The sequence below is a fragment of the Hyla sarda genome, chromosome 6, assembly GCF_029499605.1.
Source record: "Hyla sarda isolate aHylSar1 chromosome 6, aHylSar1.hap1, whole genome shotgun sequence".
Lineage (NCBI taxonomy): Eukaryota > Metazoa > Chordata > Amphibia > Anura > Hylidae > Hyla > Hyla sarda.
This window is the reverse complement of record NC_079194.1, coordinates 59,523,748-59,550,464: the sequence shown is the minus strand read 5'-3', so window position 1 is coordinate 59,550,464 and position 26,717 is coordinate 59,523,748. Positions and strand designations below refer to the sequence as shown.

Below are 26,717 nucleotides of genomic sequence, written 5' to 3'. Positions count from 1 at the left end.
ATCCCCTATTAACGCACAATGAAGTAAAGGCAAAACGCAGCCACTGAATTATCACTTAACATTATCCAAACCATATCATCAGTGTAACAAGAAAAATACTCTTGTAGGTTAGGTTTTCGGCCCCCCCCACTTGGGCCTGTTCTAACTATGCATTTTTCACATGCAGACGAAAACCCTGCTCGCCTGTAGGTTGGTGCACGGTATGTATATATGGTCGATTTGTCCACATGCAGCGACTATAATGCTGGAGGATACCCTTAGTCTAACAGATAAAAAAAACAAAAAAACAACTACAACATTTAACTGTTTTGCCCCCATAAATAATAGAATACAGTGGTGATTGTTGACCCTCTGAACGTTTCTCCCATCTGCTCACAGGATCTTTGGCCCTCAGAGTGATCATCGTGTTCTTTGTTATCTGTCTTACCAAGGCCCTTCTTCCCCAATTGAAAAGTTTGGTGGGGCGGCCAGCTCTAGGAAGTGTTCTGGCTATTCCATAATTCATCCATTAAGGAATTATGGAGGTCGCACACACCAAAGCCTTCAGAAGGCCTTAGGCTGCCATGACAACGGATCGCATTGTAGAAAGCCGATCCATTCCCTGAACCGCCAATAAAGGTTAAAATGCTGCTGTCAGTTCTGACAGCAGTATCTAAACTGTTAAAATTATCTCCACGCTGGCCATTAGCAGTGTCCCGAGCCCACTCAATATACACTAGTATAGTTGGCCTGTGTCGACAACAGGTTAATTTGCACTTCTCCCCCTTGCCCCCTATGTCCATGGTCACAGAATAAATGTCTATTACATCCTGTGAGTCTAAGGTGTCGTCTTGTAGATGTAGACGGTGTCTCCATTGCTGAGACCCCCATCGATTACGAGAGTAGAGGTCCTATGTACCCTGAGTGAACGGAGCAGCAGCACATGATTGCCTGCTATTACATTCATTCGCTATGGGGCATGGCAGAGTGAATGAGGGCAATAAAGTGTGCTGCCATTCAATTTACTTAGGGGGCAACAGACCTCCATTTCGTTATCGGTTGGGTTTCAGCAGTCACACCCCCACTCATCAGATAATTATCACCTAACCGGTGGGGGGGAGCATTAGTTTAATTTTGTGATAACCTATTATTTTAGACCACAAATCAGACCAAAAGACTCCCCCCTCTCTTATATATTAATTATATCTTATATTGTAAATACTTCTTCCATGGGCCCCGTCTCTTTGCAATGCTCCCATAGCCCCCCCTCATATATACTTCTTCCATGAGCCCCCTCTCTATATACTGCTTGCATAGCCTCCCTTGTAAATACTTCTTCCATGGGCCCCCTCTCTATGTAATGCTCCCATAGCCCCCCTCATATATACTTCTTCCATGGGCCCCTCTATCATATACACTTTTGCATGGCCTCCTCTCTCATATATACAGCTCCCATGGACCCCCTTATCTCATATATACAGCTTCCATGCTCCCCCCTCTCTCATATACACTCTGCTCCCATGAGCCATGTAAAAGCACACCTTCCGCATAATCTAGTCCCCCCATGCTTTACCCATTACCTCTTCCTCTGTGCTCTATGTACAGTGTAGCTGCAAGGACCTGCAATAACATCATTGGGCAGGTCCTTGTAGCTCCACTGTAAGTGTTTCTTTGCTGGTACAATAGCTTTGCACAGCCCAAACATCTAGGAGTCTGACAGCAAAATGCACTAAACTGTGGCATTTTTACAACGATTTTGTTCAAATCAGAGCAAAATGCTAAAACGTGCCTTTCATCCCCTAGCTGTTCAGGCAGAGCCCTCAGGGCCCACCAGAGGATCCTCTAGTCTCTCAGTGGCTCAGTCAGACACTGGAGGGGGGGGGCTACTTTTAATGATTTTGCACTGTCAGATTGTTGGAGGTCCGACCACTGGGAAGACCCCCCCGCAATCTCCTGCCCGGCTCTCCTCATGAATAAAGCTGTGTCGACCGTGGTACAAAGCACCGGCCAACACGCCCCCTCTATGTATCTCTATACTGTACATGTTCTGACACTTATCCCCTATCCTGTGGATAGAGGATACATTTTATTAAACTGGTGTATCCCTTTAACCCTTATAGATCGCCATATAAGGCCTTTACCACCACTATACCCCACTGTGAGGTCCATGCACTTCTCACCTTCCTTGAAATGGCATACATTTAGGATGGCATCAGATACAAAGAGACTGACCTTTGGTCTCATCAATCCTGGGTATGGATTCCAAAAAGTCTTGACCTTTTACAACATGAGCCTTAACAGGTTTACTTGTGCTTTAACCACACATTCTACTTCTATACAGGCTGCTTCTTATGGAGCGCAACGAAACAGTCCATCCAGTTTGCCTCGCCACAGTCACTGTTTTCTCGACAAATCTTACAGACAGCATTTTAACTTCAGTTTTCTAACTTTAAAAAGTACCAGAGTTTTCCAAAAAACTTTTTACATGTCCAAGGTCCAAGTGACATTATGAGGTCAGTGACACACAGCTAGGAGAAAACGCTCTTAGCGTGGTCTTCTTTTGGCTCGTTCTAGTCTGAACACTTCAACCCCAACCAATCAAAACACTTTGGGGGGGCAGAGGCGTAGCTTCTGGGCCCTGATGCAAAATCTGCAACAGGGCCCCATATGTCAAATATACTACTGGTCTCTTGTGGGGCAGATGTGTTTTGGGGCCCCCTTAGGCACCAGGTCCCCGGTGCGACTGCTACCTCTGCAACCTCTATAGCTACGCCCCTGGGGGGGGGTCATCAAAACCTGTCCAGGGGAAAAGTTGAGATGAAAGAAGCGATCTGATTGGTTGCTATGGGCAACTCAGCAACTTTTCCTCTGGACAGGTTTTGCTAAATCTCCCCCTTTGACTCTAAGTTAGTGGTTTCCAAACTGTGGACCTCCAGCTTTTGAAAAACTACGACTTCCGCATGCCCGGACAGCTGGAAGTCGTCCTTTTGCAACAGCTGGAGGTCCATAGTTTGGAAACCACTGAGTTAGAGTGTCTTTCCATCATCTAAATGGATATGCCATCACTTTGTGATCTGTGAGGGTGTTCACTGATCCCGAGGATATAGAGCTTTAGGGTCTATTCACATGGCAGAATATCCGCTTGCGGAATTCAGCCTCAAATTAAAGCCCATAGACTTCTATGGGATTCTGCACTCCCATTCACACTTCTGAATTTCCGCAAGCGGCCCTGCGGTCGACCGTAATCAGACCCGGAGCGAACACGCTCCAGGGACTGATTACAAACGGGGTGACGCGTACATGATCCCGGGGGTCCCCAGCGGCGACACTCCCGCGATCAGGCATCTTATCCCCTATCCTTTGGATAGGGGATAAGATAACTAAGCACCGGAGTACCCCTTTAAGTACCACTTCTATTAGTGTTTGAGTTATATTGCTTAGCAGATTCGTGTGCTTATCAATTCGTACCTAGCACCAGACAGCTTTTTTTTTTTATTTTTTATAAAGCAAAAGGTATCACTATGTAGCTACTGCATGTGGAGGAAGCCGTGTCTGCATATAGGCCGGCATTTATCATTGTAGGTGTAAGTGAAGCATTTGTTTACACCTTTTTTTATTTGTGTGCTGGTAATGTGTAGGAGTACAACATTTAAATGGTCGCAAAGCATTCGATAAATTCTAGGCAGGTAAACATTTTCTGAAATTTCACTCTTCACATAAACCAAAAAGCTAAGCTAAGTCTGGGCTGATGTAGTTTTAGAGACTTTTCGGTGGTTTTGCGCCTTTTCACAAAAAGGTGCAGTTCTTAAAACCTATCCATATCATGCGTATTGCCGAAATGAGCGGATTACAACTCAAAATCAGCAGAAGTGTGTAAATCAAAAGGTGCAAAACAAAAAAGGACACTCGTGCCAAAATAGCACCAAATAGAGATGGAAAAAAAAGGGTAAACAATGATAAATGCCGCCCATAGTGCCCAATAAACGCACAATTTTGCCATCACTGGCAAAGAGAGTTTGGCCACTGGCCACCACATGCAATAGCTGCACTGTAGGCCCCTATTAGGAAGATGTACTCATTTTGTTTCTTTGCTTTTTATAATTTTGATTTAAAAAAAAAAATCATATCTCAAAATTCGCCATTGACATTTTACATTGGAAACGGATATACCAGACTTGCTGAACATTGAAGTGCACCTGTCACATGAACTCATCACATGAAACCATCCCTATACACGGGGGAGTGTCACCACACCAAACATGCCTTTTTTTTTATTCTAAACAAAATTAAAATGATTCAGTGTCCCAAAGTGTCCGAGAGGTGTGGCCAGGGGTCTGCGATGCCCCTGGCCTGCAATGTCTGTCTGCACTACATCGCGCTGCTTTCATTGACACACAAGGCTCATCTGCCAATGGTGGCCCTGTGTGTTCCGCCTGTGAACGCGCAGTGAGTCTATCGGCTTGTCAGGCCCACTGCATGTGCGTCACAATCCCTAGATGCAGACAGCTCCCTTCTTGTCTCTAGTGACAGTTCATGAAAAAGATCTCATCTCACTAGAACCCTCTTTGCTTTTTTTAATTGTCACTAGAGGCGGGGAGTGAGCTCTGCCTCTAGGGATAGCAAAGTGGTGTGACATAGTGCGGAGGCATAGCTGACCCTAGCCTTGCCTCTGGGACACCATGGGACACAGAATAAATATATATATATATATAGAATATAAAAACACAATTGAATAAATAAGGTATGTTTTGCATGGGGACAATAACCCGTTAGGCTATGGAGGTGATTTGATTAAATTAATTTATACGACCGATGAACTTTAAAGGGATACTCAGCTTTTGGAACAAACTGTTCCGAACGCTGGAGCCGGCAGCTTGTGACATCATAGCCCCGCCCCCACATGACGTCACGTCCACCCCCTCAATGCAAGTCTATGGGAGGGGGCGTGACAGCCGTCACGCCCCCTCCCATAGACTTGCATTGAGGGGGTGGAGCTATGACATCACAAACCCTCGGCTCCATCGTTCGGAAGAGTTTGTTCCAAACGCTGAGCAGCGGAGTATCCCTTTAAGTAAAAAAAAAAAAAAAACGTATATAAAAGAGAATATAGTTTGTATCCCTGTTTTTGCAGTAAACATGGTATAACCTTGACCTAAACCAGTTGCCAGCAATAAGGTTAACTGGGAAGCAGTAAACAAGGCCAAGGAATCTTAGGTTTCTCTCTGTAAGATTAAGAAGGTCAGACTAAAATTAGAAGTTAGGTACATAATAAGAGAAAGGAGGATGAGGAGGTAGCTGGGTATACATTGGAAAAGGAGAAAATAGGTGCAAAAAGAATGCCTCAAAAACACAATGAAGATGAGCCCCTCTCATACATGTTAAAGGGGTACTCCACTGTATAACTTTTCTAAACATTATGCCCCTGTTGCCGGCATATAAAAAACAAAAACATAGACTTACCTGCTGCCGCTCCCTCAGTGCCCCAGTATCGCTGCTCTCGTACTCCGGTTGCCAGTGGTGGACGCGTTACGATGCGGCCTGGCTGTCCTGCCTTGGCCAGTGATAGGCTGTGCTACGGTGTGACATATCGAGCCCTATCACCAGGAAAAAGGCCAGTGCCAGGGCTCAATACGTCACACTGTCGCTCAGCCCATCGACGGCTGGAATGGAATGGGTCAACAATAAAAAAAAAATACATTATAATGGAAAGATTGGCTTTTATGTGTTTTGGACCCGCTCCTGGTTTTGGCAGTGTGTACATAGCCTAACACGTATTAATATGTGGCCTATGTAAGCCTATTCCCTGATTTTGACATATAAATAATTTACTGTTACTTAGTCATTATGCCCTGTCCCCCTACCAGTGTCTGTACTTGGTTGCTTCGTACCCATTTGCAGATCCCACACACCAGGTACAGGAAGGCCATGTTCTTGATAAACATGGAGAACTTTGACCTGTGTGCTTTAGCAATGATGTCTGTTGGGCAAAGTACAGTGTTTGCTATCGTAAGAGCATGGGGCTCACTTTGTAGAACAAGTTTATTTAATTACATCAGGTTACAAAAGGAAAAAAAAAAAAATCTCCCCTACTGCCTTTGCAAAAGTAAATCATCTTAAAGGGGTACTCCACTGGAAAACATTTTCTTTTAAATCAACTGGTGCCAGAAAGTTAAACAGATTGGTAAATTGAATTACTTCTATTAAAAAATCTTAATCCTTCCAGTACTTATCAGCTGCTGTATACTGCAGAGGAAGTTCTTTTCTTTTTGAATTTCCTTTCTGCCTGACCACAGTGCTCTCTGCTGACACCTCTGTCCATTTTAGGAACTGTCCAGAGCAGGAGAGGTTTGCTATGGGGATTTGCTCCTGCTCTGGACAGTTCCTGACATGGACAGAGGTGTAAGCAGAGAGCACTGTGGTCTGGTAGAAAGGAATTTCTAAAATAAACTGGAGCATATAACTCATATAATGAGAAGATAACTCTTAGGGAAAAAAAAACTAATGATACCTGTGTATTAGCTAATGGCTGCTTTAAAAAGTTATAAAATCATGTTTTCCTTTAAATCAATAGTCATAGAGGCCATGCTGAACTGCAGCATGCACACCTCCTCCCTCTCTGCCCTGCATGATTGATGTACAAGTGCTAGAAGCCAAGCAGGAAGAGGCAGTGTGCATGCTCTACTTCAGCACCACCTCTATGACGTCTCAGCTTGGAAGTAAAACATGATTTTAAAACTTTGCAAGCAGCTATCAACTAAAAAAAAAAAAACAGCATAGAATAGAGCTGGCATATTACCTTAAAATCACCTGGTTGGGAAACACTGCCATATAGAGACTCAAAGCCCAGGAAGGTTTTAAAAATCAGTCCAAAATCACAGCTTTTGCCATCATATTGTCTTCCCTAATGTGAAACCTGATCATGACCACAAAGGGAAGAGATTAGTCGTATAAAATAATTTAGTTCCTGCACTCTGCAACACACTTACACTACTGTGTCATTTCCACTGACCATTTCAGTAGTTTCAAGGTTAAAATCCCCCCCCCCCCAGTGATCCATTGTGACCATGTGATTTGTAAATGTAATAGACGTGGCATGGCATGCAGCTCAAACAGGTGGGTAACGAATACAAGATTGCGGGGGTCCCCAGCGCCGGGACCCCCGCAGTGAGACATCTTATCCCCTATCCTTTGGAGGGAGTAAAACAGCAAAATAAATAAATAAAATAAACAGGTGGCAAAAAGAGCTATGGGATTTGTACAACTGTTAAAGGGGTACTCCGGCCCTGAGACATCTTATCCCCTATCCAAAGGATAGGGGATAAGATGTCTCACTGCGGGGGTCCCGGCGCTGGGGACCCCCGCAATCTTGTATTCGTTACCCACCTGTTTGAGCTGCACGCCACGGTGCCAGCTCCCAAACAGCCGGGTGGCGACCACGGGGGCGGAGTATCGTGATGTCACGCCCCCCCCCCCCCTCGCTATGCAAGTCTATCGGATCGGGCGTGACAGCATTATGTACATGTGCTATTGGAGGGGGGCTGGAGAAAGTGTGAACTGTAACCAGTGGCAGCTACAGGTGACTACATATTGTGGACCCTTTTGTATTTATTAAGTGACTTTAAAGGGGTACTCCCTTGAAAAACTGTTTTTTTTTTTTTTTTTTTTTTTAATCAACTGGTGCCAGAAAGTTATACAGATTTGTAAATTACTTCTATTAAAAAATATTAATCTTTCCAGTACTTTTTGGGGGTCTGTATACTACAGAGGAAATGGTTTTCTTTTTGGAACACAGTAGGGCTAAGCCACTTGTGGAAATCCCATTCAAATCAATGGGAGTTATGCAAATAGTGCCCCACTTTGGCTTTCCCCTCAGACTGCTGAAAACAGGCCGGAGGAGCAGCGCTTGGACATTGCGCTTTAAGAGTTGGCTGATGTAGAGCTCCAGGATGTTGGGTGTTTGCTCCTTATAATTTAAGAGAACAAGGGAGTATAAAACTCTTGATCCAGTTCCCGACTTTAATTGAGCGTTGCACCTAGATTCCTGCCATCAGAGCTTTGATCCTGACAAGATTCTGGACTTTATTATAATAAGGAGATGTAGTTGCTGAAACTTTTCAAAGCCAGTAGATCTACAGCAATATTTTATGACAATTGTAAATTGTCGTGTTGCACGATCATGAAATTCTAGTTTTAATGTCAGCACATCACAAGTGTTCTGGAGATGACCCCTTAAAGTGTTGTATCCAGAGCCCTCACCATAACTGTTTACAGAGTCTCTGAGGTCAGACCCCAACCAAATATTTGTAGTATTAGGCAGTCAGTTTTCTAATCTTGGAGTACACACCTACAAAATACACTGCTCAAAAAATAAGGGGAACACTTAAACAACACAATGTAACTCCAAGTCAATGACACTTCTGTGAAATCACACTGTCCACTCAGGAAGAACACTGATTGACAATAGGCAGGTTTGTTGTGTCTGTCAGTGTAGTGTCCAGAGCATGGAGGCACTACCAGGAGACAGGCCAGTACATCAGGAGACGTGGAGGAGGCCTTAGGAGGGCAACAACCCAGCAGCAGGTCCACTACCTCCACCTTTGTGTAAGGAGGAGCAGGAGGAGCACAGCCAGAGCCCTGCACAATGACCTCCAGACGGCCACAAATGTGCATGTGTCCACTCAAACGGTGAGAAACAGACTCCATGAGGGTGGTATGAGGGCCCGACGTCCACAGGTGGGGGTTGTGCTTACAGCCCAACACCGTGCAGGACATTTGCCAGAGAACACCAAGATTGGCAAATTTGCCACGGGCTCCCTGTGCTCTTCACAGATGAAAGCAGGTTCATACTGAGCACGTGACTGGAGTCCGGAGACGCCGTGGAGAACATTCTTTTGCCTGCAACATCCTCCAGCATGACCAGTTTGGAAGTGGGTCAGTAATGGTGTGGGGTGGCATTTTTTTGGGGGACCTCACTCCTCCATGTGCTTGCCAGAGGTAGCATGACTGCCATTAGGTACCGAGATGAGATCCTCAGACCCCTTGTGAGACCATATGCTGGTGCGGTTGGCCCCGAGTTCCTCCTAATGCAAGACAATGCTAGACCTTATGTGGCTGGAGTGTGTCAGCAGTTCCTGCAATAGGAAGGCATTGATGCTATGGACTGGCCGCCCGTTCCACAGACCTGAATCCGATTGAGCACATCTGGGACATCACGTCTTGCTCCATCCACTAACGCCACGTTGCACCACACTGTCCAGGAGTTGGCGGATGCTTTAGTCCAGGTCTGGGAGGACATCCCTCAAGAAACCATCCAGCACCTCATCAGGAGCATGCCCAGGCATTGTAGGGAGGTCATACGGGCACGTGGAGGCCACACACACTACTGAGCCTCATTTTGACTTGTTTTATGGACATTACATCAAAGTTGGATCAGCCTATAGAGTGGTTTTCCACTTTGATTTTGAGTGTGACTCCATATCCAGACCTCCATGGGTTGATAAATTTGATTTCCATTGATAATTTTTGCGTGATTTTGTTGTCAGCACATTCAACTATGTAAAGATGAAAGTATTTCATATGATTTAGTTCATTCATTCAGATCTAGGATGTATTATCTTAGTGTTATTTTTTTTTTGAGCAGTGTAGTTAAAAGGGATACTCCACCCCTAGACATCTTATCCACTATCCAAAAAGTATAGGGGATAAAAATGTCTGATCGCAGGGGTCCCACCGCTGGGGACCCCCGCGATCTCGGCTGCGGCACCCCGCTGTCATCACTGCACAGAGCAAACTCGCTCTATGCGTAAAGACCGGCAACACAAGGGTCGGAGCATAGTGACTTCACGGCCATCACCCCCTCCTTCTTATAGGCTTCCATTAAGGGGGCGCGGCCATGATGGCACAATGCTCCGTCCCCCTGTATCGTGGTATAAATGTGGTAATTTACAGGTGGAAATTAATGCGTAAAATAAAAAATATCAGTAAATTTTTCACTTTGTGAACATATCTTAAGGGCCAGTGCATACTATGGAATTTATGAGCTTAACTTGGCTTTGGAATTACGATGCAGCATAGTTTTATTGCTGTCAGAAGGTTTTCACTAGATATGAGCGAAGTTACATAGATTCGATTTGTCACAAACTTTTCGGCAGTTGCTGACTTTAGCTTGCATAAATTAGTTCAGCTTTCAGGTGCTCCGGGGGCTGGAAAAGGTGGAGCATCTGAAAGCTGAACTAATTTATGCAGGCTAAAGTCAGCAACTGCCGAACCGAGAAGTTTGTGACTAATCGAATCACTAACTTCGCTCCTCTCTAGTTTTCACTGCACAGTTCAGGCTACAAAATTTCAGCATCAAAGCTTTCCATCACTGAAATTTTTTTTAGGGAAAGAATCCCACACAGAATCTATAGCCTTCTATGGGAACTGGCAATGTATCGTGGAGTCTTCGCACCAGCTGATTTTCTCCAGGTGGAAATTCTGTAGCGTGCATGAATAAAAATTAATAAATAACCATCAGCAAGTTGACATAATGTCATGTTAATTCCACGTTAAACAAAAATAAAAAACCACAGAACCACAAAAGCTTAATATCATGCTTTTTAATACAAACTTAAAAAACTTTGGAACAATATAAACTGTACATCTGAAACTTAACACTCCAGTAGGCCATCAAATATTGCACAATGTTCCAAAAACAAATTACACAAAAGAAAAAAAATCAAGTTAATTTTTATAATTGTTTTTCAGTAAATAAACTAAATTTTTTTCCCTTCCCACTCGTCGACCTGTGTTAAAAAAAAAACAAAAAAAAAACTTGGTTTTAACATTTAGAAGTCAATAGTTTGATTTTTAATATAAAGATTATATCTTTAAATTTGCATTTCTGTACAAGATTAGACACTGTATCCGCTTTGAAAAGAGGCAGTTTTCTGTATTTTTTTTTTATTTTTTAGCATTTCACTTTTTTGAAAAAATATTTTAATCCTTGGGATTTTTTTTTTAATTTTCCTTAACAAAAAAAAAACAAAAAACAAAAAAAAAACCTGAACAGAAGTGTAGCTTAAATGTACATTAGAAATATATATTTAGAATATATTCCTCTCACATTTTACAAATGTAGCAAACTTATTTTTTTATTTTCTTTTTCTATTTTTTTTTTATAAATGCAAATAAAAACTAAGAAACACATTAGGTACTAGTGTTTTATTAAAAAGGAAAAAAACAAACATGTATATGGGTCGCTGGAAGAGGACAATGCAGTGTAGCAACCTGAAAATGTAGTAGTTCCAAACTTGTGAAGTAATCTAAAAGATGAATTTCAGTAGCTGAAGAGCCCTTCAGCTAATGAAAATAGTATTCATGGGTTAAATCTAAAGACTTTAGCTATGTTGGTGCCACCTATCACACTTAGTGCAAAATCTGGGGAAAAAAAAATTCTGCAAAAGGTCTTTCACAACTTTTTTGGACTTTTCTATACTTGACTGCAGTAGTGTTTAGCATGCATGACCTGTAAGTTTACACTTACTAGTCATGAGGTCACTCGCTGTAGAAATCCGCCGCCACGAGCAGAGAGAGAGCTATCCGGCCACTGCCAGGAGCCCACTCTGCAGTCCCTCTGTGACTACTGTCGGCACAACCGCAGCATAAAATATGAGTAATTCAGCCATGCAACAATTTTTTGCATTTAAGTGCTGCTTGCTGTACAGTTCTCCAGATTAGGTTGTCTCACAAGGTTTTTTTTTTAGGGAAGCTTCATACATGCCGCATTTTCTGCTGCTGCATATTTTCTTACCAATTTAAGTCAATGGGTAGCAAAATACGCAGCAGCAAAATACGGCAGGTGTGACCCTACACTTAGGATGTATGACGTGACATAGTATAGTGGACAACAGGATTGTCGAAAAGTTGCTAAATGGAGCTAAAGAAAAAACATGGATTTTTTTTTACGGAGAGTAACTACGATGGTTGCAAGAGGCATTTTAGATACATTCACTCATCCGGTTTAGAAAGTGAAAACAAAAACTGTCTTTTACAAGATCAAAGATCTACGGTGTGCAGTTTTTTTATTTTTTTTAATTCCATGGTTTAGACACAAAGCTGTCACAAAAATTACACATCATTTTGAAAATAGGTAGGTTGTACCAACTGCATATCTGGAAAATTTTAAGCTTTTGAATGCAAAATACATTGGGCTAATAACTAGTATTTCGGAACTATTCTATCTCCCAGTGAACAGAGCTATAACCTAATGATGGCCGATACAGGGGATAGGGTATCGTGACGTCACGGCCCACCCCCTCAATGCAAGGGGGCGTGGCGGCCGCCACACCCCCTCCCATTGATTTGCGTTGAGGAGGCGGGGCCGTGACATCACGATACCCCGTCCCCTGTATCGCCCGTCATTAGCCACGGAGAGAACATAGCATCAGGATGCTGATGTTGGGGTGCAGCAGGAGATATCCCCTTTGGATAGGGGATAAGATATCTAGGGGTGGAGTACCCCTTTAAGATGCCTCCATATAGCCCCATCCTCACAGAGTAATATATTTGCAAGTTAAAGTGTTTTAATTATTTTGCTGAATCATTAAGATTAGGGGGGATTCCTTATTTTTTAGAAATATTTTGTAGGCATTGCAATACTTTAGGAAGCCTAAAAATGGATGGCAATTTAGCAATTTCTTTTTTCTATTAAAGTCAATGTATTATTAAACAATTATGCCAGATGGGGCCATTTTTTACATCACTAATGTAAAGTCTTTTTGGCCATTTTCTCCCTATATGGGATAAAGTAGAAGACTGCACTATTCCATTTAGAGACACTTGATAATTAAGGAACACAAAATGTATACTGTGCAGTATACATTTGTTTTTCACCAACGTGGGAGCCTATGAGTGATTGATACAGCCGGCAATTGACATCTGTTAAATATATACTTCAGGAGGTTTGCATCAGAGATCGTCCAGTCAGAACATTGGATTTGCAACTTAGAATATAGGGGGAGATTTATCAAAACCTGTGAAGAGGAAAACTTGCCCAGTTGCCCATAGCAACCAATCAGATCGCTTCTTTCATTTTTACGAAGGCCTGTGAAAAATGAAAGAAGCAATCTGATTGGTTGCTATGGGCAACTGGGCAAGTTTTCCTCTGCACAGGTTTTGATAAATCTCCCCCATAGTGTTTAAGGAGCCTATAAATCTTTGCACGGTTTATTAGAATAAAGCTGTAAACTATTGTTTGGATCATTTGTGCAGTAAGATAAATGCAGGATTTTGCATCACACTGCCTAGTTTGCTTGGAGATCTGCAGATTTTAATTTCACATTCTGAATATTTTAGACAAATTATTGATGCAGACATTTTTTTTTTTCCCCATATATCTCTATCTGTCCTATCCCACTAAAGTTTAGCGGGCCTGGATATATAGGGTATTATTCAAGTCTTAGCAATCCCATATTTTTTCCCGAAGAAACTGGAAAATGGCTGCCAGCAGGCAGTGGTCTAACTTGCTCTTAAATACAAGAAGCAAAAGTTGGTCAAACCCACCGATTTCCATGAGCTTGGCCAACTCTTGCCTGACAGATGACGTCCTTTTGCTCTCAAAGGAGATAAGATGACACTGAAGGTGCCTGGTAGCGGCTAACTCTTCTCTCCCTAGTAAGGACACATGCACACTCGGCCATGTTGAGTTAATAATACCTGTTGGTCGAACAAGCGCTTACATGTATGGCCACTAAACTGACAAAAAAAAAATAATTCCAGTTTCTATTTTTCATGTATGAGCTCTTTATTTCAAAATTCAAACAATAAAAAGTTACCTTACCACAAACTGGGCTGTAAATATATTTTTTGTTTTTTTTTAGTTTTTTTTAAATATAATATAAATACCGTATTTTTCAGCGTACAGGACGACTTTTTAACCAACCCAGGAAAATGTTCTCAAAAGTCGGGGGCCGTCTTATAGGGCAGGTGCTGCAGTCGGCCAAGACGCCTGGGGTATGGATAGATAGAGAGCGGTGCTGTGCCCAGCGCAAAAATCTAAACAAAACAAAAACGCATTTTTCACCTGTCCGGCCCGCCCTTGTATCCTATTACCATACCTCTGCCTCTCAGATCTCGCTCCTGAGGATTGCAGTGAAGCGGCGCAGGCACGCATGTGCGAGATCTGAGGAGGCTCAGGCGTGAATGTGCGATATTTGACAGGCGGCGCTGGTGCGCATTTGCGAGATCAGAGAGGCGGAGAAGGAGGTACGGTAATGGAATACAAGGGCGGGCCAGACGGGTGAAAGAGGCATGATAGTCTCTGATAGTCTTGGAGACCGGGAGGGCTGACCAATCCAAGCAGGCTTTGTATACAACAACCAGCCAATCACTGGTAAGGTACAGTACATCGCGGTAGAGGGGTAGTCTTATAAGGCGAGTATATCCCAAACTCTATATTTTAACTGTAAAAGTTGGGAGTCGTCTTATACGTCGGAAAATACGGTGTGTATGTATATATAAATAATATTTTGATTGCTGATCCTTGCTAGTTTTATTCCAAAAATATCTTAGAAAATAAAATAAATAAAAATGAATTTATAAACACTTAAAAATATAAAGATATAATATAAAATTTGTTTATATATATTAGTCTTTCCCCAATGCCATTACTTGGCTCAGCTGGCCTATTTTGGACAAGGAATATTATACGCAATTCGTACATATGCCTTCTATACAAAGAGTTCAGAAAAAAAAAGAAAAAAAGTAACAAAACCAATAAAACATGGTCTTATACTAGAATATATAAAAAAAAAAGTGTGTAATATGTAATTTCGATCTTTGTTCTTGTCTGAAGAACAGAATTTAAATTTAATTTCAAATAAAAGAGTCAGACAACCATTTCCAGTTTTTCATAGCTGGAGAAAGGAGGAATGCCATATCTACTGGTACAGGAACCGGTTAAATATATCAAACATAAATGTAAGTTTGCACTGGGAATACAGTAAAACCTCAAATATGAACGCTTAAACCTGTAGTGAAAAATTGTCTAATGGGTGGTCCTCTCAACGAAGGTGGCCAATATCACAGAATAAAAGGGATTCCAAAATTATACAGATATGGGATTTTTTCTTCTTTTTTAGAAATGCTCTTTTTGAGAGGTTTCACTGTACCTTTATAAGGCAGAATCAAGGCTTGACCGGCATTTTCTTTTTCAGAGTGCAAGTGCTCTCTTGTCCAATATCAGCCACATCTTCAAAGAACATATTCAACAGCACTTATACTACCAAGAAATGAATCAAGGCTTCAATACTGCTATAATGTCACCACATACATTCATAGAACTTCGAGGAGTTAACCTTTGGGTATGGGAGGACAAAAAATAAATAAAAAAATAAAATAAAAAGGGGAGGTAGATAAGTGCAGTCTTTTTACTGCTATACAAGCTACAAGTTCCTTGCTAGCTATGGACTTTGTTGTACAGCAGCTAAATGCACGCAACTTGCTCATCTGCCATAGCATGGATGCAGTGGGCAATATGCATAAAAGTAGAGAAAAATAATTATTTAAGTGCAAGCATTTCCAATAGCAAACAGATTTAACTAACTGTTACAAAGAGGATATCCGGTTGGTTTGGACAACACTGGAACTTTGTCTTATTGTGAAATTAGTTTTTATGCATGAGGACCCAGCTGCATCTATGCAGAGGTAATACATCGATCATAAATGGTTGCTTTTTTACCCTTCAAAGGGCAAGTTAAGGTGGCCATACACAATGTTGCCAACAGCTGGCAAGACTGGCCAACCAGCTAACGTGTATTGGGATGTCAATTCTTTTCCCCCCCAACGGCAGATAATGGGAAAAAAGAAGGACCAGACTGTTGAATTTGAACACATCCCATCCTTTTGTTCTTAGATAAGTCACTGACCAATGTGTCTTACCCCATTTTCCTTAATCTGATCTGCTGACATGAGCTGCTTACTGTGTGCATGTGGTTTAAAAGGTGGGGGGGGGGGGGGCAGGTTTGGCAGGAAGAATAGCAGTCGGACTGACAGCATACAGCCGACAGCTAAATAAAGTGTATGGCTACCTTTACTCCTGCAGCTAGATAGTAGTCTTACATTTAAAGTGTGATGCCTTCTCCAGATTGAAGTACCAATGCATGGCTATAGTGAATTAAAAAAAATATATCTATCTATAAAAAAATTATATATAAAAATAGAAGGGAGCACAATGATCAGACAACACCAAAAAGGTGTAACAATAGAAAAAGAACTCATACAGAAATAAATAAGAAATCTAACCCCAATAACACAAGATGTGAGAAGGGATGTTCCTCCAGGCTGGCAGAGGGCAAAATCGTAAGAAAGTGAAACAAATTACAAAACTCCAAGCATGGCAACCCTGCCACAGGCACAGTTCTTTTGATACAACCATGCAGAACAATATAGTCTTTTTCTCTTCCTCTTTTGGGCATACTGAGGAGAATTCAAAACTATCCAAGGCTTATTCTGATGCAGCCAATCGTAAGGGGAGGGGGGGAAAAAAAAAAATATAGATATCCATATAATCTCTATAACTATGTTTCACATATATATTCATCTTTTTGTAAAAAGGTGAGAACTTCACAAGTGTCCAGTAGAAATGCAACCCAAGTACTTTGTATCCCAGTAATATCTATTTGTGTTACCATGTTTTATTTCAGAAGCCAAAAAAAAAAAAGTTTCAACTTTTAGATGTCAATCTTCAATTCTTCAAAACATAAATTTTCGTAGACAACCTCAATTAGCCAGGACAACAGGCTGGAACGGCTGGCTTGGGTAGGGTAGGCTGAAGTTCAACCCATCCACAAAAGGAGATTTCTCATTAAACAGGCTGCTCCCAGTGCTGAAGGGTGTGGCGAACTGACCAGGGCTTGGAAGGCTCTGGCTATCCCCCTCAAAAAATAGCCCCGGTGGACCACTGAATACAAACTCCTTGGCGTTTGGAGAAAGCTGGGATGGGGGTCCCTGGGCTGGACTGAAGTTCAGTGAATGCATGGAAAGAGATAGGCTCTTGTGCTTTGCGAGGTTATTGGTGGGTGATCGTGCCATACGTTGACCTCCTTTCTTCATCTTAGTTGAGCCGAATTTGGTGGCTGCAAATGTGGCAGTAGTAAAGGTAATTGGCTGAGTGGCACGAGGGATGAAAGTTGGACTTGGAGACTGACCAAAGGATGGAGATGGAGAGTTTGACAGTGATGCCTCTTGGCTTGTAATTGGGATGAATGCTTGTGCCTCCGGATTGAAGCTACTCTTTATTTCTTTGTCCAGCTCCGTGCTGCTCTCTACATCTTCCAAATACAACACTTTCACTGTTCCCTTCTCTCCAATTTGGTAAGACACTTCGAATGGATCAATCCAAACACTCAGCTCTTCTGGTACGTTTGCTCTTACATCTTCTATATCAAGACCACTTCTGCGTGCCGCTTGCTCCACGACTGGATCCACGGTTTCACCAATGTGAACACATCGATAGCCAGATCCTTTCAGTGGTTTTTCAGGGTACCAGTGCCCTTCGTATTTGCCTTTTAAAAGCCTCTCTAGCTCTTCACCAAACAGATCAGCTCTTCGTCTTGGAAGCTTATTGTATAGGTATGATATAATAAAATTTAGGGCGACCTTAATCTCCAGATGCATATTCTCTGCAGAGAAGGGGGAAAAGAAAAATGAAATATTTTTATATAGAACACATCTATAATGAATATATGAATCATACTATAGAATAGTTCTAAACACAAAAAAATAAAAGATAAAAACACGTCTACTTTATTCTGTATATTGAAAAAACAAAACACACCTGCTACCAGGCATGACAATTAGAGCATGAACAGAACTCGTATGCAATGCAATTTTTTTTTTTTTTTTTTTTTTTTAACTATGGATGTTAACCCCAAAAGGTATAGGCACACGTGGCATGAAAACTGCTGCAAATCCTTGGCAAACACTAGGGATGTCCCGATACTGATACTGGTATCGGAACCGATACTGGACATTTGCACGAGTACTTGTACTCGTGCAAATGTCCCTGATACCTAATCCGATACCCACCAGCAGGTATCACGGGAGTGCCGAACTATGCAGTGCACCCAACAGCTGAGCGCGCGTCATAGCCGGGACCTGTGGCTTATGCCAAGCATTACCTATGGTGGTTATGTCTGCCATTAAAAGGGTACTCCGCCCCTAGACATCTTATCCCCTATACAAAGGATAGGGGATAAGATGTCAGATAGCCCCGGTCCCAGGATACCCGCTGCGGCACTGCGCTATCATTACAGCACAGAGCAAGTTCACGCTGCACGTAATGACGGGCAATACAGGGGCCAGAACATCGTTACGTCACGGCTCCGCCGCTCGTGATGTCACGGCCCGCCCCTTTCAATACAAGTCTATGGGAGGGGGCATGGCTATCACACCCCCTGCCATAGACTTGCATTAAGGAGACGGGCCGTGATGTCACGAGGGGCGGAGCCATGACATCACGCTGCTCCGTCCCCTGTATCGCCCGTCATTACGCACAGAGCGAACTCGCTCTGTGCTGTAATGATAGCGCAGTGCCGCAGCGGGGATCCCGGGGCTCCCCAGCAGCGGGACCGCGGCGATCTGACATCTTATCCCCTATCCTTTGGATAGGGGATAAGATGTCTAGGGGCGGATTACCCCTTTAAGCCTATGGATGCCGCGATCAAAGTTGATCGTGGCGTCTAAAAGTACTGAAGTTAACTATTGGTTAGCTCAGGGATACTGATCTGGATCACTGCGATGAAAACAGTGTCCCGATCAGCTGAGAGGATGGCCGGAGGTCCCTTACCATGCTCTGTGCCGTCCAATCGTCTCTCCTTTACTGCAGCCATCCCTGGCAGGCAGTAGTAAAGGAATGCTGATAGCACTGATCAATGCTATGCTATAGCATATCATTGATCAGTGTATGCAATCTACAGATTGCATGTAATTGTGCCCTATGGGGACTTAAAAAATAAAAAAAAGTTAATAAATAAAATGTGAATTAACCCCTTCCCTAATAAAAGTTTGAATCTCCCCTTTAATGACTCAATTTTATTTTTACGCTTTTCGTTTTTTCCTCCCTGCCTTCTAAAAATCATAACTTTTATATTTTCATTCACAGACTAGTATGAGGGCTTGTTTTCTCCGCGACCAGCTGTCCTTTGTAATGACATCACTCCTTTTACCATAAAATCTATGGCACAACAAAAAAATATATATATATTTGTGTGGGGAAAACTGCTATTTTGCTAATTTTTGAAGGTTTTGTTTTCATGCTGTACACTTTACCTTAAAATAGACATGTTCTGTTTATTCTGTGGGTTAATACGATTAAAATGATACCCATGATTACACACTTTTTTATTGTACCGCTACAAAAAAATAATAATAATTACAAAGTTTTTTTTTTTTTTTTTTACCAAATTAGTGTGTTTAAAATCCCTCTATTTTGCTAACCTATAAAACTTTTTCATTTTTCTGTATAAGTGGCAGTATGAGGGCTAATTTTTTCATACCACATTTGCATATGTAAAACTTTTAATACATTTTCTAATCATTTTTTTGGGAATAAAATGTAATTAAAAAAAGCAGCAATTTGGGACTTTTTTTTACGTTGACCATAGGGGATCATTAACATTATATTTTAATAGATCGGATATTTACGCATGCGGCGATACTAAATAGGTTTATTTAAATTTTTTTTTTTTATTACCAGTTTTATTGGCGAGAGGGAGAGAGATATTAAATACTTAAAACTGTCAAATGACAGAAAAAAAAAAGTATTGGTAATTGGCATCGGTACTCGTACTCTGTCTTAAAAAAAAAAAAAAAAAGGTATTAGGACATCCCTAGCAAACACTCATTAATGTTGGCATGTTGTACGGACTCCACCCCTTTAAACTAAAAGGGATACAATCTGTACTGAAAATCAGCAACATAAATTTACAATTCTGCACCTCAAGTCAATTTATGTGCATAAAGATTATTCAGATCTCATCCATGTGACCGGTACTGTACTCCACTGCAAAAAAAATGTTAAGCTTCAATCCGCATGGAAAATTCATAACACTGCATACTACAACATGGGTAAACAGGTGTTTGAGCACAAATCGTTGAAGTTTTGCAATGCGGATAATGGGAGACTGTTTCCTACATAAAGGATACCCTTCCTTTACCATCTTCTTATTTTATAGACTTTTTTTATTATACAAAAAAAAATAAAATAAAAAAAATAAAAGAATACAAAGAAGGAAAAAAAAAAAAAAAAAAAAACACACCAAAACTGTAGAAATATCCTTAGGCTAAGTTTCCACTTTTTTTTTTCTGGCAGTTTTTGGATATCTGCCACTGTAGTTTTTGAGCCAAAGCCATAAGTGTATTCAAAAGGAATAGGACATATAAAGGAAGGACTTATACTTCTCCATTATGGATCCACTTCTGACTTAGGCTCAAAAACTGCAGGTGGCAGATATCCAAAAACTGCCAGAAAAAAAAAAAAAACAAAAAAAAAAAAAGTGGAAACAGCCTAAAGGCTGAATTCACATGGTGCATTCAACCCCCACTTACCAGGTTTGGAGATCATGGGGAAAAATATTTGCAAAAGACCTATATTTGACTGTGAATTATCACTGTTCAATGATGTTGTTATAGAAAAAGATTTTTTACATCACACAGTCAATAACCACATTGCAAAATTATAGTTTGTTTTTTCATATATATATATATATATAAAACTCAACGTGTGTGTGTGTGTGTGTGTGTGTGTGTGTGTGTGTATGTTCCAGCATCACGTCAAAACGGCTAAAGATATTAACATGAAACTTGGCCACATGTTATTAATATGTCAGCAACAAACATAGGATAGGTGATTTAACCCTTACTTATGGGGCTTATGTTTTAAGTCCCATGCAAGTCTATGGGAAATATATATGTTACCGCATAACTTCCAAACGGCTGGAGATATTTCGACAATACTTGGTCACAAGTTATTTATATGTCCACTTAAAATATAGGATAGTTAATTTAACCCTTTACTACCCCCATTTGTGAGGGTCGGGGTTTATGTTTAAAGTCCCATGCAAATCAATGGGAAATGTATGTTCCCATATAATTTCCGTATGGCTGGAGCTATTTCAATACCTGGTACACATATTACGGGTCGTGACGGGAGATCGGGATATGATAACAATATATGAGGATGGGATATGAAGTCAAAAGCTTCCTCCTTTGTTTATTTTCCTCCCCAACAAGGATTAGGAAGGAAAAACCGGGCAACGCCGGGTATACACATACATACACACAAAAACACATGCATTTTTCCTATTATGTTTCTCCATGACCTTTAAACCGCTATAAAAATATACAGTGTTCTGTACTTAAAGGATAAATGCAGCCATAGACACTTGTCCCCCATCCACAGGGGGGACCGAACGCTGGGACCCTCCGATCTCCGGGACGGGAACCGGCTCTGAGCAGTTCTCCCGTGCAGGAGGCATGTCAGCTGCAGCATGACACCGCGACCGACACACCCCTCCATGTATCTCTATGGGAGAGGCCGAGATGCAGCTTTTGTGCATCCCCACCTCTCCCATAGAGCTCAGCGAGGTCGACACACACGCATTAGCCGATATAATGCCGGATCCCAGTGGTTGGACACTGCAGATAGGGGATAAGTGTCCAAGACTGCAGTACTCCTTTAAGTCTCAGTGGCATTTCTCACAGCAACAATTTATTTTTTACTACAGTTTTCTTTAAAATGTAAAAGATTTTGCCAGCCAGCACATTACCCCTACATGTAAACAGTGTGAGGCTCAAATCTCACTTTGTGCCAAAGCCAGAAGTGGATTCAAGAGGAATAGGAAATAAGAAAACACCTAGGGTACTGTCTCACATGCCATTTTGATGCAGTTTTTAACAACAAAGAAAGGAGTAAAAGTAGTGGAATTATAAACAAGGGGGGGGGGGTGTATCATGATTGATAATCTTGCTGTCTGGTAAAAACATCAAATCATTTCGTCACTATTTGCAAAACTCATGAAAGGGGTGTGGTTGAGCAGAAAGGGGGTTTACATTGGTAAACTGCTGCTGGAATCTCTGCTAGCTCAGAGCTAACAGAGATTTCAGTACAGGTGCACAGGCTCATGGATTTATGTAGAGGCATCCGCCCCTACAGCGAGCCTCCTGCGCGGTGGCAGCAGAGATTGTGCGCTGGGGGAGGCCTGATAAGTGCCCCCCCCCCAAAGCCTACCTCTTTTAAAGCTTTGACTTTAAAAACTACATGTGCAAAGGCACTTTCATTCTTCACCTTCCTGCTGGATCCAAATTAAAAACAAAACCTCAAACTACATGTTTTTTTCAAGCCTTACAGTAAACTCAATCGCTGCAGTTGAACTCAAGTAGCATAGGATTAATTCCAGAGTCATTTTATTTATTCTTTTCCAGACATCTAAAAAAATACTACTGGTCATTTTTTTTCCTAGAGAACTCTTAATAGTAAAAAGTTGTATTTTTCTCATGAAAGAAAGCAACACACTTAAGAAAAATGGCCACTTTGTAACCAGGCAGAGGTGAATCACATGACTCCTGCCAGAGTAGCTTTGCTTTATCTGAATAGTCTTCTATGGGTGTTGTGCAATGGAGGCATTATTGTGCCGACACTGGAACCAAAGGAGTGCATAGTACCAGATAATATCATTGCATTATTGCCATTTATTTTTTATATAAAAACAATAAAACTACAGGGTCCAGTCCAAATCATGACAACGGCCTCAGGATGCTATTTATCCTGGTCCACACTTTCATTTACTATTATTCAAGTAAGAAGAGTTTTCTGGCATCCACCAAAGCCAGAAGTTGTGGTCAGATCGGCAGATGGTAAAATGCAGTTTATAAAGCTATAGACCCATCGGACCAGTATCCAACAGCAGTTTGCTTTCAAGTACTGCAGCAGATACTTAGCATTGAGCATAGTGATTTTAGGATTTCATGTGTCTGCTCAGCCATAGAAATTTAGTTCTTGAAGCTCCAAATGTTAGATATGTGGACTTGAGGGGCCGTTCGTGACACCATAGTTACCATTATAATTGAAAATCGAGCTTAAGAGTTACAGTCTATGGGATTCCGCAGCCAGTTCTTTTGAGGCTTACTGGTTTTTAGCTGAGCCAATTATTGGAAAGCGGGCATCCTCCTGCCACTATGGAAGCTCGTCATCTCGCCAGTATGTCCTATTGTACTCCTATGGTTTATAGATTTTGCACGTCTATATACTTGACAGCCTGTACTTTAAAGGCTCTGTTTACATCTACATTGGAGGCCCAATTAGAGATTTCACTTGACTTAAAGGGGTTATCCAGGAATTGAAAAACGATTTTCTTTTAAAAACTGTTCCCAGTCTGTCTCCAGGTTGGGTGTGGTTCTGCAGCTTAGTTCCACTGAAGTGAATGGAGCCAAGTTGTAATACCACACACAACCTGGGGACAGACATGGAACAGTTTTTGAAAGAAATTAGCTCTTTTTTTTATATTCCTTGAAAACCCTGTTAAAAATTACACAATTTGCAGCACAATAGAGGAGATTTATGTGAACCTGAGTTGCCCATAGCAACCAGATCGCTTCTTTCATTCTTCAGAGGCCTTTTCAAAAATAAAAGCAGCAAGCTGATTGGTTGCTATGGGCAACTTATTAACTTTCCCTCTGGACAAGTTTTGATGAAATCTCCGCCTATAACTTCCAGAAAAACGACCAAACACTGCTTGTGTCTGCTTTGTGCTTTCTATCGTCATAATGCACAAAGCATATTCAAACTCAGACACTATTATGGACTACATATGTGCTAGTTCTCTAGGAGAAAAAAAAAAAAAATAAAATAAAAATAAAAAACACAGCCAACTAGGAATAGATGAACCATGAGTAATCAGGGAGCGAGTACACAGAGTATATTTCCTTCCAGGAAAATATGTAGCAGAAATTCTGAGGTAGCCATAAATATTTGTGGTATATCTGCATGCTTTAGACTGTATATATTGTTTCAGTTTAAAAAATGGGTTAGGCTGCGTTCACATGGCCGTCTAGACCCGTCCCGTTCTTCTCCCATCAAAAATAAAAACGGATTTAAAAAAACCCAGACAATAACGGATGCCAACGGAGGTTATCCGTTTGTATCCATTATTGTTCAGTAAATAAACTGAAAAAAAATCTTTTGTTCTGAGCATGCTCAGAAGTAAAAATGGATGCAAACGGATGACATTAAAGGCTCATCTGTTTTCCACAGGCTTCAATGTTAAATTTACTGTATCCGTTTCTTTGTCCGTTTTTTTGACGGAAGAAAAAATACTGCATGTGCCTTTTTTTTCCTCCAGTCAAAAAAAAACAGAAACGAGTGCAGACGGGTACAAACGGATGTAAACAGATTGTAAAAAAAAAAAATCCCATTGGCATGAATGGGATTTTTTCTTTTTTTAAACAGTTTTCAATCCGTTTACAGCCTGCAAGAACGGAACCGAAAACGTGGATAAAAAATAAATAAATAAACAGGGACAGACGGCCGTGTGAACGCACCCTTAGCGCCACCTTGTTCATTTACACTTCTGTATAAAAATGTGGATCAAATAAGGCTATTTCAATTCAATACTCTAGCTGTTTTTGATATGTATTTCAAGTTGTAAGTTTCTCTTTCATATTTACTTTTTTTGTTGTTGTTTTGGCAACGTTAGTGAAATACAGATGTAGAAAAATAAATACGCACATGTAAAAAAAAAATCTAAAAAACTTATATGGGCTAAAAATGTTATCAACAGGGATTTGCTTGAACATGCTGCATATTATATATATATATATATATATATATATATATATATATATATATATATATATATATATATATATAAAAAAAAAATACTCATACTGATCAAAAATAAAGACTAAAATTGAAAAGGGGTTACAAGTGCCTAATGTGCTGATGATCCAAACTGAACATGTCCTGACATATGGCAGGCTCTTCAATATCTCCGCAAACAGGCCTGAAGAGAGTCGAGGTCTTTCCACAAACCAACAGCAGATGAGGTTGGTGAAAGGTTGCATATCCATGGGGAGCCATTCTACAAAAGGAACTGACTACAGCACGGCGTCACGGTGCAGCTAGAGCTTTCCGATGGTTTCATGAAAAATACAAAAATTGTGTAGGGCTAAACAGAATTCCAGGCAGGAAGATAGGAAGTCGTGTCGGTCCTGTACGACGCGTTTAACAAACATGGAGAAATATAAAACTATAATAATATGATCCACTCCTGGACAGATTATGTGACCAGTGTTTTTCCATTTAGCTGGCAGCGTGCCATCACAGGACCTAGATGTATTTATGCTACTGTATTCTATATGGATTATCGAGATCAAGATTTCTTACAGTTTTAAGTTACGCATAAGGGGGAAACATTTATATTGTATTAATTGTATTTTTTGTTTTGGCGTATATATATTAAACTGTAAATCATACAAATAACAGATTTCTAAGGCAATGGTTTATACCAGTGGTCTTCAACCTGCGGACCTCCAGATGTTGCAAAACTACAACTCCCAGCATGCCCGGACAGCCGTTGGCTGTCCGGGCATGCTGGGAGTTGTAGTTTTGCAACATCTGGAGGTCCGCAGGTTGGAGACCACCGTTTTTGATTGTTTTCCTCATATAGAGGCGATGTTTAGCCTTGTGTTCACAAGATCCCCCTCTGCATTGGATCCCCCTCTGCAGATTCTGACACATTTGATGCAAATAAATAACACGGCACGCAGATCTATTTTTTTTGTCTTGTACCAAATAAGCGTCAGAACGGAATCATTATCATTCAATATCCTCCATCAAGCACCGTTAGTGCCCATAATGGTACGGATCTGGCATGTGGTCATTTTCAGGGTATTTCTCCCTCGGCAGAGCATAGAGCAGCAGCTATGAAATGTTATTAATTCTGCGATACACTGTATCAGTGATCACGTTCCGACTTTTAAGTTTAAATGCTAGTTTAAATAGAAGTATAAATTTATGATCATTTTTGACAACAGAAACATTATTATTAGAAAAGAGTAAGTCTAAAGGCAGTGGGTAGCGCACAGCCAAAAATCATTCCAGCATGTGGTTTTACTGTGTCATCAGCATTTACCTTGCATGTAAACAAGTTTTTGTTGCACAACCGTGTCTCCCTAATAAGTCAATCTGAAAACTGTTAGGGTGCATTCACACCACGTTTTTGCAATGCAGTTCCCGTGTCAGGTTTTTGATGAAAAACTGATTCCTCAAAACCTGACTAAGGCTGGGTTCACACCACATTTTGTTAACTACGATTCCCGTATACGGCTGGGAGGAGGGGGGCGGGGCTTAAACGTGGCGCCCGCACTCAGCCGTATTCGGAAACCGTATTTAATGCATGTCTATGAGCCGACCGGAGTGAACCGCAGCCTCCAGTCGGCTTCGTTTTTGGCCATATGCGGTTTACCGACCGCAGGCAAAAACGTGGTCGACCGTGTTTTTGCCTGCGGTCGGGAAACCGCATACGGCTGAAAACGAAGCCGACCGGAGGCTGCAGTTCACTCCGGTCGGCTCATAGACATGCATTAAATACGGTTTCCGAATACGGCTGAGTGCGGGCGCCACGATTAAGCCCCGCCCCCCCTCCTCCCAACCGTATACGGGAACCGTAGTTAACAAAACGTGGTGTGAACCCAGCCTAAGC

At 41.4% G+C, this 26,717-nt stretch overlaps 1 protein-coding gene across 3 annotated transcripts in view; it reads right to left on the bottom strand.

Annotated features, from left to right (window-relative positions):
- Positions 1-10,568: 10,568 nt before the first annotated feature.
- TOB2 (transducer of ERBB2, 2) overlaps positions 10,569-26,717 on the bottom strand; it is a 30,034-nt gene continuing 13,885 nt past the window's right edge. For all 3 annotated transcript variants that reach the window (XM_056523854.1, XM_056523857.1, XM_056523856.1), the window contains one exon: positions 10,569-17,639. In XM_056523854.1, coding sequence (XP_056379829.1) covers positions 16,738-17,639 — 902 coding nt within the window. In that variant the 3' untranslated portion in view covers positions 10,569-16,737. The remainder of the gene's footprint in view (positions 17,640-26,717) is intronic.